The 24,326-nt window shown below is 35.9% G+C and overlaps 1 protein-coding gene across 3 annotated transcripts in view; it reads left to right on the forward strand.

Moving 5' to 3' along the window:
- Positions 1-24,326, forward strand: part of NBEA (neurobeachin) — a gene marked incomplete at its 5' end in the record, with an annotated part of 627,381 nt that overhangs the window by 327,285 nt on the left and 275,770 nt on the right. For all 3 annotated transcript variants that reach the window (XM_082859302.1, XM_082859301.1, XM_082859303.1), the window contains 2 exons: positions 1,165-1,273; positions 5,125-5,291. In XM_082859302.1, coding sequence (XP_082715428.1) covers positions 1,165-1,273; positions 5,125-5,291 — 276 coding nt within the window. The remainder of the gene's footprint in view (positions 1-1,164; positions 1,274-5,124; positions 5,292-24,326) is intronic.

The following is a 24,326-nucleotide window of genomic DNA, read 5'->3' on the forward strand; positions in this document are numbered from 1 at the left end:
AGAATAGTACCTATTAACCAGCCAGACACTGAGTCTCTCCTTTCCAGCTGTCTTCTGTTAATCTATTTAAATGTAATCTGCACTAATTTTCACATATTAGATTTTTTCCTGGCTTTCTTCAGCCTTCATGCACTAGACAAAGCCATTGAATGAAATACTCTAATCTCCCACATCTCTTTTCTCTTTTGAAGACTATCTATAAAATATAGACCAATGATGTCATCAAAAGTTAATATTTGGAGTTTAGTCTTTCTTTAACTTCTTTTATTTTTCCAGCTTCCTCAGTGATTAAATTTAAGACTATCCATATGATTGTTTGCCCTCCAGCATTATTTACATAGGAGTTTGAGCCTTTTTTCCCCAACTATTGTGGTTTCTAGCAGATTCCCCTAACCGTTGTGTCTTTGAATAATTTATGTTGTCGTTAACTTTCATGCTGAAGACTAGACCATATTCCCATTGGAATGTGCCTGTGTCCCTCTTATGTGATTGAAGAGAATACTGCTACATGTTTCCAAGTGATCTCTCTACCTGTCCTGCTGCTATGCAAGATTTTAGTGGTGCTTCCGTGGTACTGCCAGGAAGTTCCCGCTGGTCCTAGAGTGACAGTCATAATTTAACCGAAATCTCATCGTGGAGTAACAAAATCTGTGTCAGAACACACATGGATTTTGGAAAGATTTCTACTGAGAACTATCTTGAATTGAGTGCTGCTTGGAACTCATTTCAAGGTAGTTCCATCTTAGAATTAAGAATCTGAGCATTTAAGTGAATTTTAGGTGTCAGTCCTATTGTCTGTATTAATTAAAGAAAGAATCCAGTCTATAGATTTCCTAACATATGGTCATCCAGTTTTGTGTGGAAATTTACTTCCATGGCAGTGAATTTTGTTGTTCTAGCCATTTAAAAAAGTGTCAAAAATCCTTGGTTTTTAGTGCATTAAATAACTTAATTGAATTAACTGAATCATTTGTTCACAAGGCACACTATATTTAAGAGGCATTGCTGTAAAAATATAATAGCGTATTTCTTAATTATATGATTTAGCTTTATCTAAAATTTATGCATAGTTAATACTTGCAATACTGAAATTTGGTTATTGAAAAAAATTGGATTAAACAAAGCTATTAAGAATAATAATTCCAAAGGTATTTTTCTTTTCAGATTGCTGTGCCATGCTATGAAGGACCATATAGTTCGTGTTGCAAATGAAGCTGAGTTTATTTTGAATAGACAGAGAGCTGAGGATGTACATAAACATGCAGAGTTCGAGGTAAGGTTTGGGGATTGAGTTAAATTCTGCTTTTCTGTTATAAGTCGGTTGTCACCAATGGTAACCTTACATAAGGTTTTTTTTTTTTTTAAGAGAAAAATTTCACTGAAGTCATTTCAGTAGTTTTTAAAAGCTTTAGTAAATGTCAAATACAGGGCACTTATTTCTTTTTACCTCATTTACAACATGAAGAGACCCGTCCTGCCCTGTTCCTAACCAGTTGGTGGACTGAAGTTGTTCTGACTTATTCTTAAAGGCAAATACAGTTTTATAATGCAATTCCTTTAGTAATTTTTCAGCATAGTTTACACACCATTAGATATGGGTGTAACAGTGGTTATATGGAGAAACAGTTTTACCATTCAGTAATTTATTATTTAATAATGTATCTATCTTTATTTAGAGTGGCCAAAGATGATTTTAGTTCATATTTTATATTTATAATTATATTTTAGTGACAAATGAAGCAATGACATTATATATGATATAAATGTAGATCTGTATGTATCGATCTATATATGGAAATGTAATAGTTGAAAAATCCTCATAAGTACAATTAACTATCATTTGAGTAAAGAACAAATAGCTGTCATTGCTATTTTATATGCAAAAACTAAAGGATGTTCAAGCACTATATATTACATACTAATAGTTTTTTAAGAACATTATTCTTATATTCCTAGCATGTCAGTAATTATTTGACATTATTTGTATCGTCCTAATTCAATAACATTGGTTTCAGAAATATTGAGGTGACCTGGTGTTTGGCTTAGGTTGGACTTCAGCAGTCTTGAAAATAATATATAACTCCACCAATTTATTCTCCTAATACGACATGCGAACAAGTGTGGTGTGGCTGGAAGCCAGAGCCCACGGTTTCAGTTTTGACGAGGTTTTTATCTCAGTAAAGCAGCTCTCTTAGCCATGCAAGTTGATGTCCTAGGTCTAGTGATCTCTGACCTACCTAGGTAAAAAGCATGAGGCAGGGGGCTTCCCTGGTGGTGCATTGGTTGAGAGTCTGCCGGTCGATGCAGGGGACGTGGGTTCGTGCCCCGGTCCGGGAAGATCCCACATGCCGTGGAGCGGCTGGGCCCGTGAGCCATGGCCGCTGAGCCTGCGCGTCCGCAGCCTGTGCTCCGCAACGGAAGAGGCCACAACAGTGAGAGGCCCACGTACTGCAAAAAAAAAAAAAAAAAAGTGAGGCAGAAAAATAGCTGTTGTCACTTTAAAAACCAAAACCTCTGCTTTATTTGTCAGATGAGACAGCACACACTTGTCACATGGGATTACACCTTATTTTGCAAAAAACAAACAAACATTTTAAACTCTGGTAAAAGTCCATTGACAATTAAGTGTTTGTCAAAATGAAGTTTTGTATTGCTTCAACCGTAAATAGCATCTGATATTTATAACATTGGGTATCATTCTGTAATTTGGATGACAAGAAAAGATTGAGTTCTTTGAATATAATATGTTTAGGTATAAGATATGTCAGAACTCTAGACAAAATAAGAATATTCAATTAACTTTTGACTTCTGTTAGTAAATAAGGCTTAGATTATTAACTGAATTCCCTGCAGAATCAGTTTTGAGTTGATCATATATCTACTAAGAAAATCAGGATATTTTGTGGGAATATAAGCAGATCAATATTTGTCATGTGAAAGCATTTAAAATAGATTTTCAAGCAGCTAGATATTAGTTACAAGCTCTAACATATATTTAACCAAGGTGTTGTTAAGCTAAGGGAGGTGTTTCTCGACCTTTTTCTTTGTTGCTCCCCACAAGGAAAATTTTTAAATATTTGTCATCCTAATCAGCCCCCACCTTGATTTATTGTATTATCATCAATATGCTGCATATCTGTTTGTGTACCGTATATGCATCTGTGCTTTATACATTAAAAGAGTAAGGTTTTTTTCACGCAACCCTAATACCAGTTTTTACCCCCTCGGGGATGAATGAGATCACTCCTGTTGATGATGCATGGCTAAGGGAGGTGTAGAGGCTATGAAGGGGATATGAAGACTCAGGGTTTTTAGATTGTGTACACATAAAATAAACTACTAATGTAAACCTAATTTTGAGAGTATTGTCATTGTTACTTAACGAATGTGCATTGTTTTTTAACCCAGATGTTTCGATTTGTTCTTTTTAGGTTAAAGCTGTATTAGTAAATGCATTGATTATGTGTACGTTTGTGCGTGTGTGGTTTACCAAACTTGTATCACTTTTAAATTGTAAAAGATTTTGTAAAAGTCATAACATTTTATACTAGGACTTTTTGAGGAATTTCTGTATCTCTCATATAGGCCTGTAATTAAGAGAAAAAATGTATTTAATTTGAGATGAGTACGTCACAGTTAATTTTTTTTGGCTAACCACTGTAATTGTTAAGGAAGAAAAATGAAAATTTAATTTTACTCTCCAAAGAGCTAATGAAATATTAACCTCATTATGGAGGCAGATCATTGTACTAATTGGTGATTCCCTGTACAAAAAGATAAATTGGAAAATGAATTAATCCTTCTTAGGTTACTGTAGGGTTATTTCTCTGGAAGAGACGACTTGTGGTAGTAGTCTGTATCAATAGATAATTGAAAGGAATATGTTCAGATACCTTACATGAAAGATTTTTACTTTGTAATGATGAATGTGAACTCATTATATGTATTTTTTTAGATGTACAAAACTTTTTTTGTAGTTATATGACTTGTATTACATACATGATAATGTTAAAATCTGCAGTCACTCTACCCTATACAAAAATTATTATACAAAACAAATCAAACTTATGGTTAAAGAGATATTCATCTTTTCATGTTTGTATTGAGCCTTTTTTTTTTTTTTTTTTTTTTTTGCGGTACGTGGGCCTCTCACTGTTGTGGCCTCTTCCGTTGCGGAGCACAGGCTCTGGACGCACAGGCTCAGCGGCCATGGCTCACGGGCCCAGCTGCTCCGCGACATGTGGGATCTTCCCGGACCGGGGCACAAACCCGTGTCCCCTGCATCGGCAGGCGGACTCTCAACCACTGCGCCATCAGGGAAGCCCTGTATTGAGCCTTTTTGATACACAATGAGATTGATTACCTGTGTTGCTAATACCAATGAACTTGAATACAGATAGCTGACAGGACAACTGATTATTAGGGAAGATAAGATTAAGGTAGTAGTTATCATGAGAAACTTTGAATACATTAGATTCTAGAGCTAGGAGACACTGTAGAGAAAACCTTGTTTTAGCCCTTCATTTTACAAATGTAAAACTGAATACAGTGAAAAAAACAGAATTCGCATAAAGTGTGAAATTAAATCCAGGTCTAAATTCCTAAACTACTGCTTTCTCTTCTACACCACATTGCCATTTACAAAATGGAACACTATATATTAAGTGGCAAGTTTTTGATCTATATATAATTATCAGGAACATAACTCTTATTTTAAGTGAGATATATACTGTATAGGTTAAAGTAATAAGTAGGTTTACATTTTTAATAAATCATTTTGTTTTTAAAATGCTTATTTTTGGAATATGTTAAAATCAGAATTTCAGAATTGGAAGGAACCTTAAAAGTCATTAATTACTTGATTATATTACTTAATAATATTCAAATTACTTTACATATACTTTATGTATAAACATGAAGAAAGAACATATTTTTACCAGTTTGAAAGGTGATTATATATGTGTGTGTGTGTGTGTATATTTTAGAAAACTTTCAAAAGATTACATTATCTGAGTTTTTTAAATTGAATCGATAATTATTACCCTATAACTCAAGGTTAAATATCATTTCTTTCTTACACACGGTAGTGGTTTATTATCATGCACTGTTTGTATTTCTTTGTAGTCACAGTGTGCCCAATACGCTGCTGATAGAAGAGAGGAAGAAAAGATGTGTGACCATCTCATTAGTGCTGCGAAACATAGGGACCACGTGACTGCAAATCAGCTGAAACAGAAGATCCTTAACATTCTCACAAATAAGCATGGTGCTTGGGGAGCAGTTTCTCATAGGTGAGTTATAAAAAACTAGAAGTAAACAGTAACTCACAGGTTAATTATAGTAGTTATAAGTTAAAAAAAAAAACTATAAACTTAAAACTTCCTTACAAAATATGATTTTAAAGTGTAAAAAAATGGCTTAATTTTTCTCCTGAAATCTTTTTTTTTTTTTTTTTTGTTTTTTTGTTTTTTTGTTTTTGTTTTTTAACCGGTATGTGGGCCTCTCACTGCTGCGGCCTCTCCCGCTGCGGAGCACAGGCTCCGGACGCGCAGGCCCAGCGGCCACGGCTCACGGGCCCAGCCGCTCCGCGGCACGTGGGATCCTCCCGAACCGGGGCACGAACCCGCGTCCCCTGCATCGGCAGGCGGACTCTCAACCACTGCGCCACCAGGGAAGCCCTGAAATCTTTAATAATGACTCTTGAGAATGGTTTAAAAGAAAATCTAAACTTTTAAAAGTAATCTAATGGAAATTTTTTTCTAATTCATAATAATATGTAACATAATACAAAATTTGTTTAGGCAAGTATTTTAGACTACCATCTCTCGTATATAACATGGGTGTTAGTTATAAGAAGTGACTTGTTTTTAATCTTTCAGAGCCAACTCTTCAAATTATTAAATTTATATCATTCTTAATTTTTTTATGCACAAGTAATAATAATATAAGCATTCACTATGGAGAAGTAATACATTCTTTTAAAATTTTTTCTTCTATATTTCTCTATGGAGTCTTTCTTAGGAAAGGTTTCATCTCAAATTAGGGTATTTATGATATTATAATAGAAACAAAACCAAAATTGGTTGTTTTTGCATTACAAGTGTTTTTCTTCCTGAAGTTTTGTGAGCATAAAATCGTTTCGTTTTGTTTTGTTGTCCTCTGCACAGTGCCTTCTAGAAACATAGTAGTGAAGCAGGTCACTATATTTAGATTGCTAATGTTCTTCATTTGTATGTCTTCATTTTATCTTATCTCATTGACTGATTTTATTAAGTCTCTGTCTGGCAGAATTTAGGGATTGGGTAAATGTGGACGAGACACTAAGAAAAATTCTGGTAGAAGTGATTCTGTTAGTTAGAGAAGAACATCTAGAATATGGCCAGGATATTATTTGACAGACTGTCCTGGGGTCTCAAGTATAAGAAAGATTTAAGAAAACTTTATTATTTGAATTTAAAGTAAAATTATAACATAATGTCTTTAAAAATAGTTAACACTCTCCTTAAAAAACTAAAAATAGAACTACCCCATGACCCAGCAATCCCATTACTGGGCATATACCCGGAGAAAAGCATAATTCAAAAAGAGTCATGTACCACAATGTTCGTTGCAGCACTATTTACAATAGCCAGGACATGGAAGCAACCTATGTGTCCAATGACAGATGAAGAAACGAAATTGAGTTATTTGTAGTGAGGTGGATGGACCTAGAGTCTGTCATACAGAGTGAAGTAAATCAGAAAGAGAAAAACAAACACCGTATGCTAACACATATATATGGAATCTTAAATAAAAAAGGTTCTCCAGAACCTAGGGGCAGGACAGGAATAAAGATGCAGACGTAGAGAATGGACTTCAGGACATGGAGAGAGGGAAGGGTAAGCTGGGACGAAGTGAGAGAATGACATGGACATATATACACTACCAAATGTAAAATAGATAGCTGTTGGGAAGCTGCTGCATAGCACAGGGAGATCAGCTCAGTGTTTGTGATCACCTAGAGGGGTGGGATAGGGAGAGTTGGAGGGAGACGCAAGAGGAAGGGGATATGGGGATTATATGTATATGTATAGCTGATTCACTTTGTGATACAGCAGAAACTAACACACCATTGTAAAGCAATTATACTCCAATAAAGATGTTTAAAAAAAGTAGTGGGGGCTTCCCTGGTGGCGCAGTGGTTGAGAGTCCGCTTGCCAATGCAAGGGACACGGGTTCGTGCCCCGGTCCGGGAGGATCCCACATGCCGCGGAGCAGCTGAGCCCGTGAGCCATGGCTGCTGAGCCTGCGCAGCCAGAGCCTGTGCTCCGCAACGGGAGAGGCCACAGCAGTGAGAGGCCCGCATACTGCAAAAAAAAAAAAAAAAAAAAAAAAAAAAAAAAAAAATAGTGAACACTCAATATTTGTTTCTTATAATAATAGCAATACCACCACATCTAACATTTATTAAATATTTATTGTGTGCTAGGCACCATACTAAGAACATTACATGGGTTATTTTGTTTAACATTCAGAACATCTCTATTAAGGTTGATACTGAATTTTTTTTTTCATATTACAATGAAGAAATTGAAGATTTCAGAGGTTAAGTGAAACTTAGATAGTATCACACAACTTGTACAAATAGAAGCAGAGTGTGTCAATCAGGGTTCTCCAGAGAAACAGAAAAGAACCAATAAGATATATGTCAGACATAGATATAGATAAGATATAGCTGTGGATATGAATATGGATATGGGTGTAGATATATATAGATTTATTTTAAAGAATTGGCTCACATGCTTATGGAACCTGGCAAGTCTGAAATCTGTAGGGTGGGCTGGCAGGCTGGAAGCGTAGGCAGGATTTCTGTCTTGGGGCAGAAATCCTTCTTCTCCAAGAAGCCTCAGTCTTTTCTCTGAAGACCTTCAACTGATTAGATGAGCCCCACCCAAGTTATTGAGAATAATATCCTTTACTTAAAGTCAACTGATTATAGATGTTAATCACATCTACAAAATACCTTCACAGCAACATCTAGACTAGTATTTGATGAAACAGCTGAGCACATAGCCTAGCGAAGTTGATGCAGAATTTAACCTTAAGACAGCACAATAGCACGAGCATTTTGCCCCAGCTGTAGACCTTGTCTCTCTTTTTGTGTCATCCAAATTGGATTTATCTACTCAGTTATATGTAGTGAGGACTATAACATTATATTGCTAACAATTCAACTGGTATAATATAGGATATTACCTTAAATGTATAAAGCTGTACATGGTTTGGTTTTAATATTTCACCAGATAATTAAAATACAGCTAAAGGACAGAGACTTCCGTAGTGAGAGTCATGTGGTAACGTGTCGAATGCATCCTCTGCTCAGCTTTCCCTTTATGGTAGCTCATTAGATAGACGGGAAGGCTGGCAACAGGACCCCTCAGAAGAACAGGTATCCTTTGTCTTTTTCTGCACATTAATTCCCAGTGCTGATTAACTGAAAAACACACAATCTGTCTATTATCATCCTTTACTAAGTGGGACACTGAACTCTAATCTTTCTTAGTATTTAATTAATAAGGCTCAGTTGTTGGACTGCTTCTCCTTTTTGTCTTATTCACTCTCTAGGCAATTTTATCTAGTCTCATGGCTTTAAAAAATACCAGTATGTTAGTAACTCCCAAATTCTCCAGGTCTCTCTCCCTTATCTCCAGACATGTATATCTTCCTACTTGGTATCTTCCATTTGGATATCTAGTTGTCATCTCACACTAACATGACAGAACTGAGCTCCTGAGATTTTCTCCCAAACCAGTTCCTCTTGCAGTCATCTCCTTCTTAGACATGGAGAACCCCAGTTTTGCAGTTGCCCAGGCCATAATTGTTGCTCTTTTCCTTAACTACTCTTCACACATCCCATATTGAGCCCTTCAGCAAATCTTATTGATTCTGCCATTAAAAAATCCAGCATTTGACTGCTTTTCACCATTATCTCTGGTATCGCCTTGATCCACGACTCCATCATTTCTCACTTGACTTATTGCAACATTACTTTCAACAGTCTTCCTGCTTCTGCCCTTGTCCTCCTAAAGTCCATTCTCAGCATAGCAGTGTGGGTGATTCTTACTGAAATGTAGAACCCTTTGCTCCTCTGCTCAGGAACCTCCAGAATTATACTGTGCAAGAAGGTAACCACTAGTCAGATGTGGCTATACAAATTTAATTAATAAAAAAAAATAATTTAATTAAAAATTTAGTGCCATAGCTGCACTAACCACATCCAAGTACTCAATAGCTGCATGTGTCTCGTGGTTCCCATATTAGACACCACAGAACATTTCTATCATTGCCCAAAATTCTACTGGACAGTGCTACTCCAGAGACTTCCCATGTCACTGAAAGAAAAAACCTACAAGGACAAAGAAATGTAGAATGGTCAGAGAAGTCCATTCTGATGAGGAACCATTTGAACAAAGAGCTGTCTGAGCATTTCAAGCAGAGAGAACAGCATACAAAAGAAGGAAGTGCTTGGCCTGTGCAGAAAGTAGTCAGAGGCCAGTATGGCCGCAGTGGAGCGAGCCATGGGGAGGGAAGGTACTGTCATCTGGCCTCCGTTAGCTCTCTGACCTGCTTCTCCTACTACTCTGCCCTTGTACTTTTTGTCAGTCACTGTAGCTTCCTGCTGTTCTTCAAGTTTGCAGGGTGTGCTTGCTCCGTTTGGAATGCTTTCTTACAAAAAGCCCATGTGGCTAGCTCTCCCGCTTTGTTCCAGCTTTAATTCAAATGTACTTTCTCAAAAAAGTCTTCTGTAGCCACCCTGTCTAAAATTCTACTCCTTCCTCCAAATATTTAGTACTACATTCCTCTGCTTTGTTTTTCCTTTTTCAAAATTTTATTACTAACATACCGTATATTTTACTTATTTAGCAGTTGCATTGTTTTGTTTACCACTAGAATGCAAGCTCTGTAATGGAAGGGATTTTTATCTCTTCTGTCCACAGTGTTATCCCTAGCACCTAGAATAATGCCTGATGCACAGCAGGTGCTAAATAAATGTTTGTTGAGTAAATTAATAAATGAATGCTTGGTATATATCCTTTGGTACAGTGACGCTACTGGTAATGGAATGGAAAAACAACTTAGTCTATTGTCTGTGACACTTTTATATTTTAAATGGAATAATTTTATTAAATGACAAAAAGTACTTACCCCTGCATGAAATGACAGCTCAAGCTCATCTAGAAAACAGGATGAACAGTTCCTACTTCACTGGGTTATTTTAATGGTAAAATGAAATGTTATGTGCAAAATGCTTAGCACAACGTATGGCACGTAGTAGATGTCTCGTACTTGTTAGGCACTTTTTATGTTCGGCAGCTCTTTACAAAGAGTCTTTTCTTAAAAGACAATTTTTTTAGAGTAGTTTTAGGATTAAAACAAAATTGAGTGAAAGGTACAGAGATTTCCCATATACCCCCTCCCACACACATGCGGAGTTTCCCCCCCATCAATGTCTCCCACCGGAACGGTTCATTAGGGATGAATCATAATCACCCAGAAGTGTAATCACCCAAAGTTCATAGTCCATCTTAAGGTTCACTCTTGGTTTTGTATATTCTATGGATTTAGACACATGTCTGATGACATATATCCATCATTATAATATCATACAGGGTAGTTTCACTGCCCTAAAAATCCTCTTTGCTCTGCGTATTCATCTTTCCTCTCACCCCATCCCTGGCAATCACTGATCTTTTTATTGTCTCCATAGTTTTGCCTTTGCCAGAATGTCATATAGTTGGAATCATATAGTATGTATCCCCTTCAGATTAGTTTCTTTCATGTAGTCATGTGCAAGCTTCTTCATGGCTTGTTAGCTCATTTCTTTTAGTGCTGCATAATATGCTAGTGTCTGGATGTGTCAGTTTATTTATCCATTCACCTACTGAGAGGCTTCTTGGTTGCTTCCACATTTTGGCAGTAACGAACAAAGCTGCTGTAAACATCCATATGCAGGTTTCTGTGTGGACATAAGTTTTCAACTCTTTTGGGTAGATACCAAGGAGCGCAACTGCTGGCTTATATGGTAAGAGTATGTTTATTTTATGAGAAACCACCGAACTGTCTTCAAGGTGGCTGCAAGGTTTTGCATTCCCACCAGCAGTGAATGAGAGTTCCTGTTGTTCCACATCCTCACCAGCATTTGCTGTTATTGGGGTTCCAGATTTGGGGCATTCTCATAGGTGTGTTGTGGTATCTAGTTGTTTTAATTTACATTTCCCATAATGTGGAATATATTTGCTATGCTTATATCATCTGTATATCTTCTTTGGTAAGGTGTCTGTTAAGGTCTTTGGTCCATTTTTTAACCAGATTGGTTGTTTTCTTATTGTTGAGTTTTAAGTTTTCTTTAATAGTCCTTTATGTCAGCAGTCCCCAACCTTTGTGGCACCAGGGACCAGTGTCGTGAAAGACAATTTTTCCATGGAACCGGGGGTGGGGGCGGGGGGGGATGGTTCAGGCGGTAATGCGAGTGACGGGGAGCTGCAGATGAAGCTTTCTCACTTGCCCACCGCTCATCTCCTGCTGTGCGGCCCCGTTCCTAACAGGCCGCGGACCAATACTGGTCCACAGCCTGGGGGTTGGGGACCCCTGCTTTATGTCATGTGTCTTTTGCACGTATTTTCTCCCAAACTGTGACTTGTCTCTTCATTCTCTTTACAGTGTCTTTCGTAGAGCAGAAGCTTTCGATTTTAATGCAGTCCAGCTTATTTCTTTCATGGATTATATCTTCAGTGTTCTAGATTTTCTCCTATGTTATCTCTAGGAGTTGCATTTTACATTTAGCTCAGTGATTCATTTTGAGTTAAGTTTTGTGAAGGGTGTAACATCTGTGTCTCGATTTATTTTTTTGCATGTGGATGTCCAGTCGTTCCAAAACCATTTGTTAAAAAGACTGTCTTTGCTCTGTTATATTGCCTTTGCTCCTTTGTCAAAGATCAGTTAACTATATTTATAGGAGTCTATTTCTGGGCTCTCTGTTCTGTTCCATTGACCTCTTTATCTGTTCTTTCACCCATACCACATTGTCCTGGTTACTGTAGCTTTATAGTAGTTCTTGAAGTCAAGTAGCATTAGTCCTCCAGCTTTGTTCTTCTCCTTACAAAGAGTCTTTTAAAGTAGTTTCCCATGCCACTTAGTCACCCTCTAACTTGAAATATACAGTTATAATTTATTTATTTTATTCATTTAATGAACAGATAGCTCTTCAGCTCCTATATGTGCTAGCATAGTGGTGAGCAAAACTGATGTGTTCCCTGCCCTAACATAACTAAATTATAGTCTAGTAGAAGAGGCTGATGCTAAACAAATAATTATAGAAATAAAAGATGCCAATAACAAACTTTGGCAAACGCTAGGAAAGAAAATATAGGGTACTGTGAAAGAGAGAGTATAGCAGAGGATCTTTATTTTAGATTAGGGATTCAGGGAAGACTTTTGAAGAAGGTCGGTTTAAGCTGAGTGCTGAAGGGATGAGAAGGGGATCGTCAGCAAAGGGTAGGGTGTAGAACATTAAGGAGAGAAATATTACAAAGACTCAGAGTGTAGAAATAATAAAATGAACAGAAAGGGGGCTAGTATGCCTAGAGCTTAGTGAGCAATGGAGATAGTGGCTTGAGATGAGTCTGGAGAACATATGAGCCAGATGATTTAAAGCCTTGTAGATCATGTTAAGGATTTGTGACTTTATCCTAAGTGGCATGGAACACAGTGAAGGGTTTTGAGTGGAAGAGTAACATGATCTGATTTATGTTTAGAAAGATTAGTCTGGCTGCTTTATGAAGACATATGCTGGAAGAAATAGGCAAGTACGGTCACCCAGTTTATAGCCGAGTTCACATGTCGCCCTTGCTATAGCGTTTCCTGGGTTCTCTATCTTTCCTAAGCCTGCCTCCTCATATTTTGTTGTTATTATCTGTATTGCAATTATCTATAATATATCACTTAATATTTTATAGCAATGTGATGTGCCTGTCTCTTCCAATAGACTTGTAGCTTCCTAAGTGGAGGGATTGAATAGTACTTATATTTACATCCTTGTTCTTAAATATATGTTAAATCTGAAGGAATTTCATCTCTATCATGTTCTACTTCCTGTTTTACAAAAAAATGCTTAATTTTAACATACAATTCTTTTTAATTTTATCTTTTGACTCAATGATGCTGCTGGCTCTAACATATTTTAGCTTTTGAATTAATATAATGTTATTGATCTATATTTCTTCTCTGAGGAAAAACTAGAGTGTGATAGCTTTTTCTTTTTCTTTTTTTTTTTTTTTTTTGCGGTACGCAGGCCTCTCACTGTTGGTGGCCTCTCCCGTTGTGGAGCACAGGCTCCGGACGTGCAGGCTCAGCGGCCATGGCTCACGGGCCCAGCCGCTCTGCGGCATGTGGGATCTTCCCGGACCGGGGCACGAACCCATGTCCCCTGCATTGGCAGGCAGACTCAACCACTGCGCCACCAGGGAAGCCCTGATAGCTTTTAAAAAATGCATATTCAAGAATTAATTCTGTTACATAATACTTAGTATTTACAAACAGTTTTCCCTTATTTATTTTATGTTTTTGAATCATACTTCCTATGTCTTAAACTACATAATGCAAATTTTAAAATGGGCAAAGGACCTGAATAGACATTTTTCCAAAGAAGATATACAAATGGTTAACAGGTATATGAAAATGTTCTCAGCATCACTAATCATTAGGGAAATGCAAATCAAAGCCACAATGATGTATCACCTCACATCTGTCTGAATGGCTATCATCAAAATGATAAGAGATAACAAATGCTGGAGAGGACAGGTAGAAAACAGAAACCTTGTTCAATGCTGGTGGTAATGTAAATTGGTGCAGTCACTATGGAAAATGCTATGGAGGTTGCTAAAAAAATTAAAAATAGAACTATCATATGATCCAGCAATTCCACTTCTGGGACTATATCTGGAGGAAACAAAAATACTATGTTGAAGAGATATTTGCACCACCATGTTCATAGCAGTACTGTTTACAATTGTCAAGACGTGGAAACAACCTAAGTGTCCATCAATGGATGAATGGACAAAGAAGTTGTGGTATACACATATACAATGGACTATTATTCAGACATTACAAAACAAGGAAATCCTGCCATTTGCAATAATGTGGATGGACCTAATATTATGCTGAGTGAAATAAGTCAGACAGTGAAACACAAATACTGTTTGATCTCATTTGTATGTGGACCCAGAAAAAAAAGAAAAAAAAAAACAAATTCATAGAGAAAGAGATCAGACTTGTGGTTACCAGAAACAGGGTTTGAGGGCAGAGGGAATTGGATGAAGGCAGTCAAAAAGTACAAACTTCCAGTTATAAGATAAATAAGTACTAGGAATGTAATGTACAATATGATGACTATGTTAAGACTGCTGTGTGGTATATGGGACGGTTAAGAGAGTAGATCCTAGGAGCCCTTGTCACAAGGAAAAGAAAAACTTTTTTTTCCATTTTCTTTTTTTTGCTTTTTGTATCTAAGATGATGGATGTTAACTCATTGTGGTACCATTTCATAATATATGTAAGTCAGGCTTCCCTGGTGGCGCAGTGGTTGAGAGTCCACTTGCCGATTCAGGGGATACGGGTTTGTGCCCCGGTCCGGGAAGATCCCACATGCCACGGAGCGGCTGGGCCCATGAGCCATGGCCGCTGAGCCTGCGCGTCCGGAGCCTGTGCTCCGCAACGGGAGGGGCCACAACAGTGAGAGGCCCGCGTACCGCAAAACAAAACAAAACAAAAACAAAAACATAATATATGCAAGTCAAATAATTATGCCATACACCTTGAACTTACACAGTGCTGTTTGTCAGTTATTGATATATCTCAATAAAACGGGGGGGGGAAGCCTTCATAAGCCATAACAACTTAAAATCAGGAGATTGTCAGGACTTCCCTGTTGGTCCAGTGGTTAAGACTGCGCTTCCATCGCAGGGGGCATGGGTTCGATCCCTGGTTGGGAACTAAGATCCCACACACTGCGTGACTCAGCCAAAAAGATTTAAAAAAAAAAGGGGGATGTACTAGGCCCTTGAGTAAAAAAATACCCACACAACACACGTGCACATACACACGGTCACAATTTTTAGTGTGCATTTTCATAGAAGCATTACTATTGAGATTTTGTTTTCGTTAGGATGTTGGTAGAAACTCACATTTATTTAGTGCAGCTGTGTATCGGCAGTAACTTTGCTGTTACTTTGCATCTAATGCATTATTTTCATTCTAACAACACTGTAAGGTAGATATTATTTTTCCCATTTTGCAGCTAAGAAATGTGAGTCTCAAAGAGAAGTGGAATAGCTTTCCCAGTGTTACATAGCTAAATAGTAGGGACAGGATTTGAATCTAGATCTGCCTAACCCTAAAGCCCATGGTCATTCAAATGATGAAATTAATTACTAGTTATTAGTTATAAATATTATCAGTTGGAATAATGAAATAAAGAGAACTTAAACAGGAATAAGACTCAAACCTCTGAGGTTTTAGAAAATATTTTTAATGTTTTACAAGTTCAAGACCCGAACTGAATTAACACTGGAACTTCTACCCACAGAGGTCAAGATATAACCTGCAGTCTAAACCTAAGAGGGTTGATTGGCCAGAAAAACAAAAAAGACAGACAGACGTTCTCCATAGGAGATTAGCAGGATGCAATTCAAAGTTATTTAATATACAAAGAACCAGGAAAATCTTGACGTTTCTTAAGGAAAGACAGTTAACAGATACCAATTCCAATTCCCAGAGGTTGGAACTATCAGATAAAGATTTAAAAATAGCTGTTATGACCATCTTTCATGAAGTAAAGGTAAATATTCTTTAAATGAATGGAATGATAGAAGATCTCAGCAGAGTAATAGAAAGTATAAAAAAGAACCAGATGAAAATGAAAAATATAATATCTGAATAAAAAGTAAGTAAATAAAAATAAAAAATTTTAATGTAATATCTGAAATTTAAAAAATACACAGACTGGAAAAAGTATTTGCAAGTCACACATCTTACAAAGGACTTATAAAAGTATACAGGTATAAGTATCTATATTTATACAAGTATAAAATTATACAAAGGACTTACAAATATATATATATACACACACACATATATAGGTATATATGTGTGTGTGTATGTATAAAGGACTTTCAAAACTTATTAAGAAGACTAACGTTGCAATAAAAAAGCGAGCAAACATTTGAACAGACACTTCACCACAGGCAGTATACAGATGACATAAGCATATGGAAAGATACTCAATATCCCCAGCTCTTAAGGAAATTAAAATTAAAACAACAATCATATACCACTACCATTAGAATGAATAAAATTAAAACAAAACAAAAACCTGGTACTGCAAGAGCTGGCAAAGACGTGAAGCAACTGGAGCTCTCATACATTGCTGGTGGAGATACAAAAGGTCCAGAATCTTTGGAAAGTGGTTTGGTGGTTTCTTATACAGTTTAACGTACACTTACCATATGACACAGCAATCCGCCTACTCCTAAGTATTTACCCCAAGAGGAATGAAGATTTACATTCACACAGAAACATGTACATGAATGTTTATAGCAGCTCTATTAATAATTGCCAACAATTGAAAACAGCCCAGGTGTTCTTCAGCTGATGAATGGATAAGAACCTGTGGCACATCCATATTCTGGAATGCTACTCAGCATTGGTAAGGAATGGACTGTTGATAATGCAGCAATCTGAAGGCATCTCAGATGCTTTCTGCTGAATAAAAGAAGGCAGAACACATTGTTTAATTCCATTGATAACATTCTGGAAAAAGCAAAACCTTAGGCAAATAAAACACATTGGTGGTTTCCAGGGGTTAACAGTGGGGGGAGGATTTGACTAGAAAGGGCTAACGTGAGGGAGCTTTGGGGGGGGATAATTAAACTATTCTGTATCTTGATTGTGGTAGTGGTTTCACGATTCTATGCTTTTGTCAAAATTGATAGAACTGTACACCCAAAAGACTGAATTTTACTGTACCTAAGTTAATAAACTTTTAAAAACTTAAAGGCCCCATATTTATAGATGATTCTTGAGCTGTGAATACTAATATTTAACAAACTATATTATATTTTTAATATAGAGAATTGCAATCATATTATTTATTTATTGTTTAAAAGTTAAATAACAAGTCAGATTATCTCAGTTATATCCATGCCAACACAGGTGTATCGGAACAAAATTGGATTTCCCTACAACTAATACATATAAGTGAATTATTTTTACTAGATGTATTTTTTTTATTTATACAGTTTTTAAAATCCTTATGTATATGTACTAAATATACTGTTCTCTAATAAAGATTATGAAGTACTCAGAAGGGAAAAAAAGAAAATTTTTCCAACAATTTTCAAGTAGTTTAAAATGTCAAGATTTAAATGAGGAATGTGCTCTATAGTCAATGAAAGTTGTTGTTACAAGTTGTGTTGCCAAGATATTAGTAGGTACTGGGTTAGACTAAACAATCTACTAATTGTGAGCTCATTAACACTGTGAGATCTTAGACATGGCCAAAATATATATTTCCAATCCCCAACAAATTTCATCTCTCCTATGTCAGCAGTACATCTATATGCTTTCTTCTTCCAAGCACTGAAAATGGTTAGAATATGGATTCTTCCAGGGTTGTATATTGCTGGGTAGTTTCATCAAGGCAAAGGAGCAGGAATATTAAGATACAAGTAAGAAAATGGTTGAAGTGTTAGAGTGGTAAGTGATAGACAATCTAGGATAGTTAAGGAAGAGAAGTAAAGAAAGAAGGGGATTGAAACACAGAAAATAATGGAGTCAAGAAAACAAGAGTTGATGAACTGAACTTGGGAAGCTCTAGGATGTTTGAATTTAAGACTTATGAAATACATCAATAAAAGGTTAACAAATCTAGAATGTGGTCATGAAAATAGTCAAGTGGAGTCAAGTTGAAAATCATAGTAATGAGGAGGTCAATAAACTGAAAGGATGGAATCTTGCATGTGACACTTACGTTGAATTACCCAAGATAATTCCAGTATTTGGAATGGAAAGGAAGATTGTGAGCATCTTCTAAGTCTTCAGTAAATAAAAGGAAAAGACTGAGAGGTTGATAGAGTACTCCAAATGGGGAAGGGACCAAGGTGGTATTACCAGATTCCGCAAAGTTCTTAAAGGAGTCTCAAAGTTCATCTTACCTTAAATTAAAAAAAAAAAAAAAAAAATATATATATATATATATATATATACACAGAGAGAGAGAAAGAGAGAGAGAGAGAGAGAGAAAGAGAGGGAGAGAGAGAGAGATGATGGCAAAACTTTAACAGCCTGTCAGATCATTTTCCCTGATAGAATTCTAATGCAGACCATAAAGGTAAGTACAATGAATTGAAAAGACTAGATGATTTTAGATCAATAGGGATTGTATGGGTCAGGACCAGAAATGCCTGTTATTTGGATGCGAAGGTGATCAAGCTGAAACCTATATGACCCAATTGATTACCAATATCATTCTGCTGCTTTTTTTCCTAAAATATATAGATTTTTTTAAAAATTAGTATGATTGTTTTAGTTAAGTCTCTTCAAAGTAAGACACTGTAAAATGCTTAATATAGCAGTAGAATGACATAAAATACACAAATGATAATAATGAAGAAAATCAATAAGCAAATATAAAGTAACAAATCTCACAAAAATTAGACTACTTTCTCAGGCATGGAAGTCATTACTTTTAAAATAAAAATTAGTGTTTTGGATCTCCACAGTAATGAAACTTCTCCTTGGCTAATAAATGGCATAAAGTTTAAAATTTTTGACCATTTGCAGCAAGTGCCTAGCGTTAAAGTGAGATTATCACAGTCTCTCAGTCCTTTATTTGGCTGCTAATTAAAATATCCATATACCAAACTGTAGAAAATATTTTTCAAGCAGTAACGTCTGGTATCTTGGCAGATGGCAATTTTGTTGGAATCATTGGAGATAGTACATTATTAGGCCATTGAGAAAACTTTCTGGACTCCTATGATGCGATTGTTTTTATAAGCTTGCTTTTTGGGTTGGACATTTTCACTTAAATATCATTACATTCCCTAAAATAATGTGTTCAACTCATTGACTTTTTAAAATGAATAAAAAGGCACAAAAACATCTTTACAAACATTAGGAATTTGAATTCCAGTAGTATTTTTCTCAACAAATATCTCCTTTTTATAACCGCATCTTTTTTTGTTGTTACAAATGAAATGAATAGTTTACAGTGATATTGCTCTGTATTGTATGCACACTAAAATTTTATGCGTTAGAATGTGAAGTATGTTTTATATTTGTGTTTATAAGTAGTTTAGTGTCTTTTGTCAATTATAAGGGTTGCCTGTTTAGTTGGAAAGTGCCATTGCCCTAGAGTGCTGTATTTTGAAGTCATCTGTCATGGATACAATGTAGAGAGAGAAGACTATTTATGTTTATGGCATTTTAAGTAACTGAGTTAAACCCTTTGGAATATAGAGAAGTGGCTTATTTACTGTCATCACTGTTCACTTAATCTTGTGACCCTGACATGATAGCATTCCCATAAATCTCCCTGTGGGTAGTTCAATAAAACAGATGAACATCAAAATGTAATGATTGTCTCAGCTTTAGGAATTAACTGTGTGATGGAATAAATATGGCCCAGATAGTGATACTACAGAAGCATTTACCACCCCCTTTCTCTAACAAGTAATACTAGAAAATAATTATTTATTATAATTTATGTTCTATTTTCAGATAGCATTTGTAGTATCTAATAGTCACTGAGAGAAAAAGAAAATAGATAAAAATAATATGTATATTGTGACTTTTTTAAAAGCAGTTAAAATTTTTTAGCATATTTAAGATTAGTAATATAATAAAATTGGGTTTTACAATGATGTTTTAATATAGCTTGATTTTATATTGTGTTTTCATTGCATTACATCCCTGTGTTAATTTTTTTCTGTATGCACTTTTTAAATATTTGAGATTATATAACTCCTCAAACATAAAGTCTCAACGTCAGTAGTTTTTTTATCCCACCCTTTTTATAAGCAACTAGTGTCACATTCCAGGAAAAAGAAAACTGAGGACATTGAGGCATTCAAGAAAAAAATTAACATGCCACACTACAATAAATTCATGGAACAAACTAAAAGAACCTAACACTTCTCACTGTACTGTATGTCAGAGACCATCTTCACAAACCAGAAGAAAATCCACCTTTTCTTCAGCATTTTGAAAAAGTAAATGCTATTAATGCTCTCATTGCTAAGATAATAGATCTATAGAATAAAATGATCTTAAAGAAGTTATATTTGTCTCCCAACAACTTCCATATATAAAAAACTTTTTGTCAGTTTTGTTTGGTGTGGTAAAACCTTTAATCCTCTTTTCAAATAGGATTTCATACTTTGGCTACTATTAATCCAATTTGCATGGTAGTGATAAATTCTAAACACCAAAAGTGTGCTATATAATGTAAAATCTATGGGAAAAATAATATTTATGTTTTTATACAAAGATTATTTTAGAAATATAACAAATCTCTGAAACAAACCCTCATAAGCATTTTAGTAGCAATACAAGAAGGAAACAAAGAAAATGAAACTCTGAAGCCTGTCAGAAAAGAAGACCAATTACTAATACAATACAAGTCCCCAGAAAAATAAGATGAATCATGTATCTTTACTAATGGAATCTTAGACCACTAGGATCAGGTTGAAAACAATCTTCCATGAAGAGAAGGCGGATGTGTATCATTCAAGAAATGGTCAGCTCCTTTACTTTGGGTGCAGACAACTGAGCCCTAAGAAGACTTTCTTCTGTTTTAATAGCTTTTCAAGCTAATATAAGCCCTAAAAACTTGGTTCGTATGATTTTTTTTTTTTTTTTTAAATTTGGCTGCATTGGGTCTTTGTTGCTGCGCGCAGGCTTTCTTTAGTCACGGTGAGCAGGGGCTACCCCTTGTTGTGGTGCGTGGGCTTCTCATTGCAGTGGCTTCTCTCATTGCGGAGCATGGGCTCTAGGCACGTGGGCTTCAGTAGTTGTGGCTCGTGAGCTTCAGTAGTTGTGGCTCGTGGGCTCTAGAGCGCAGCCTCAGTAGTTGTGGTGCACGGGCTTAGTTGCTCCGTGGCATGTGGGATCTTCCTGGACTCGGGATCGAACCCATGGCCCCTTCATTGGCAGGTGGATTCTTAACCACTGCGCCACCAGGGAAGTCCCCAGTTCGTATGATTTTTCTAGAAGCTACAAATGGTAATGTCTCTTTGTAGACAGTCTTAAGACAGAAACTGTTTTCTTTCAGGTGAGGTTCTTTTCTGTTATCATTATTCAGTATATAGTTACCAAATTGCAGTCAAACACTATATATGAAGATACTGTTCAGAGCCAGGGAATGGGGTGTTCCATAAAGAGGATTTTTATGCCTTTTGAGTTTTAACATAAATCTTAAAATTGCGTATGGCTGGCTTTTGTATGAAGAAAGACATTTGAGGGCTAGGCAATAAAATATGCCAGATATAAGCCATCAAATAGGCATTTTTAAAGCTTATAAACTAGATTTATCCAACTGAAAAGCTGAGCATGTTTTAGTGCACTTTAAGATACATTATTAAGCAGTAAGTTAACAAACATACGAAAAAGATAAGCAGCAAAATACCTTGTTAACGTCTTTAGGAGCAGTCATTACGAATATGATAATTAAATAGATAATTACAATTTTTACCTTTCAGTAAATTTGATGGTGTCATGGTCAGAGTTATGTGAGCCTTAGTTTCAAGTATTACTAGTTTAAGGGCACTTAACTGATGAGGACCTTGTAATTGTTCCCTTGAGGAAGAGATGATATTTAGTTTAAAATAAACTTGATAAAATCAGTTGGTTTTTATGTAAATCTGTGTCACATATAGGTCTTTTTAATCTATATCAGAAGTCCGATTTTTCTTCTCTGGTTTAACCTAGTAACTTCTTATTTACCATCTCCCAGATGACTTTCATGCAACTTCAACTTTGGTCAACTCGGATTTGATCTGTAAAATAGTAGTCATCTCATAACCTTACACACTCTCCTGACCCAAACTTTGTGACTACTCTGCTCTTCTAATTTTGGTATATAATCCAGGACCTAGAGAAATAAATTTGTCAGATTTGTCACTTTGTGTTTCTTGAATTTCTTCACTATCTATTCTATCCAACTTGAAACCATGCCATTAGAATGGTTTTCACTTTGGAATTACAGTTTCATCCATCTTCCTGCAACCCAAGATTACTTGTTTTTATGCTGGATACGTATCATTGGGTTGGCCAAAACATACATTCAGTTTTTTCCATAAGATGGCTCTAATAGTGCTTAGTTGTCTTTAACTTCATTGGAAACAATTTTCTTAGATTGTATTGTGACAGCTGTCATATCAGTGTACATTTTAAAAAGAAAACATCAAAATTGGTGAATTTTTATGTAGTCATTTTAATATTGAAGACGGAGGAAAAAAGTGACATTTTCAGCATATTATGCTTTATTATTTCAAGAAAGGTAAAAATGCAACTGAAACACAAAAAAATGATTTGTGCAGTGTACAGAGAAGATGGTGTGACTGATCAAACATGTCAGAAGTGGTTTACAAAGTTTCGTACTGGAGATTTCTCGCTGAACGACGCTCAGCGGTCGCGTGGACCAGTTGAAGTTGACGGTGATCAGATTGAGACATTAACTGAGGACAGTCAATGTTATACCACGTGGGAGATAGCCGACATACTCAAAATACCCAAATCAAACGTTGAAAATCATTTGCACCATCTTGGTTATGTGAGTTGCTTTGATGTTTGGGTTCCACATAAGTTAAGTGAAAAAAAATTTCTTGACTGTATTTCCACATGCTATTCTCTACTTAAATGTAACGGAAACGTTCCATTTTTAAAACAAATTGTGAAGGGCGATGAAAAGTAGATACTGTACAATAATGTGGAATGGAAGAGATCATGCAGTGAGCGAAATGAACCACCATCAACCACACCAAAGGCTGATCTCCATCCAAAGAAGGTGATGTTGTGTATATGGGTGGATTGGAAGGGAGTCCTCTATTATGAGCTTCTTCTGGGAAACCAGGTGATTTATTCCAACAAGTACTGCTCCTAGTTAGACCAACTGAAAGCAGCACTCGACGAAGAGTGTCCAGAAGTAGTCAACAGAAAACACTTAATCTTCCATGAAGATAACGCAAGACCGCATGTTTCTGTGATAACCAGGCAAAAACTGTTACAGCTTGGCTGGGAAGTTCTGATTCATCTGCCGTATTCACCAGATATTGCACCTTAAGATTTACATTTATTTTGGTCTTTACAAAATTCTCTTAATAGAAAAAATTTCATTTCATTTCCCTGGAAGACTGTAAAAGGCACCTGGAACAGTTCTTTGCTCAAAAAGATAAAACATTTTGGGAAGATGGAATTATGAAGCTGCCTGAAAAATAGCAGAAGGTAGTAGAACAAAAGGGTGAATATGTTGTTCAATAAAGTTCTTGGTGAAAATGAAAAATATGTCTTTTATTTTTACTTAAAAACTGAAGGAACTTCTTGGCCAACCCAATATAAATCCCTTTACACCAGTATTCTTTACTTCATTTTTTGAAACATTCTGTACTCCAGATATTTTAAAGTACCTCTCTGATCTATGTTTAACATTTTAAATTTACATTATTATTAATACACAGTACATTCCTCTTAAGTAGGTTGTGAAGATTAAAAACATAGTAAGTGAAAATTTTACTTATTATAATTCTTATGATTATTTCACTCCTTCCTCCATATTTCTCAAAAGAGGTAACTTCTTAACTTTATAAAAATCCAAAAATATTTAAATTACACCTAAAACATAGTATATCAACTCATTTCAGTGTGTTTTGGGTTTCATTTGCTGGCTCTAGAAAGTATTGTTAAGGAGAGCCTACTATTCCAGCCTTTGCCAAGAAACAAACACTTACACTATCCAAGGCACGTATTTGTTGTCCACTGAATGACCTTTGTTGAAACCTCACATGGTCAGATGAGAATTTCCAACTGTTCACTTGACGTCTTTAACTAGGTATCCTATGACATCTTAAAGTGAAGAAAACGGAACTTAGGTGTTAACACTTTCGGTTTAGTTCCTTCCCTGTGTCTGCTTCTTTAACACATTCTTACTTGCTTTATATCCTTGCCATATTGTGTGTGTGTGTGTGTGTGTGTGTGTATTTTTTTTTCTTTTTACTTTATTGCCAAAACCCTGT

This window comes from Leucopleurus acutus (genome assembly GCF_964270905.1).
Source record: "Leucopleurus acutus genome assembly, chromosome: 18".
Lineage (NCBI taxonomy): Eukaryota > Metazoa > Chordata > Mammalia > Artiodactyla > Delphinidae > Leucopleurus > Leucopleurus acutus.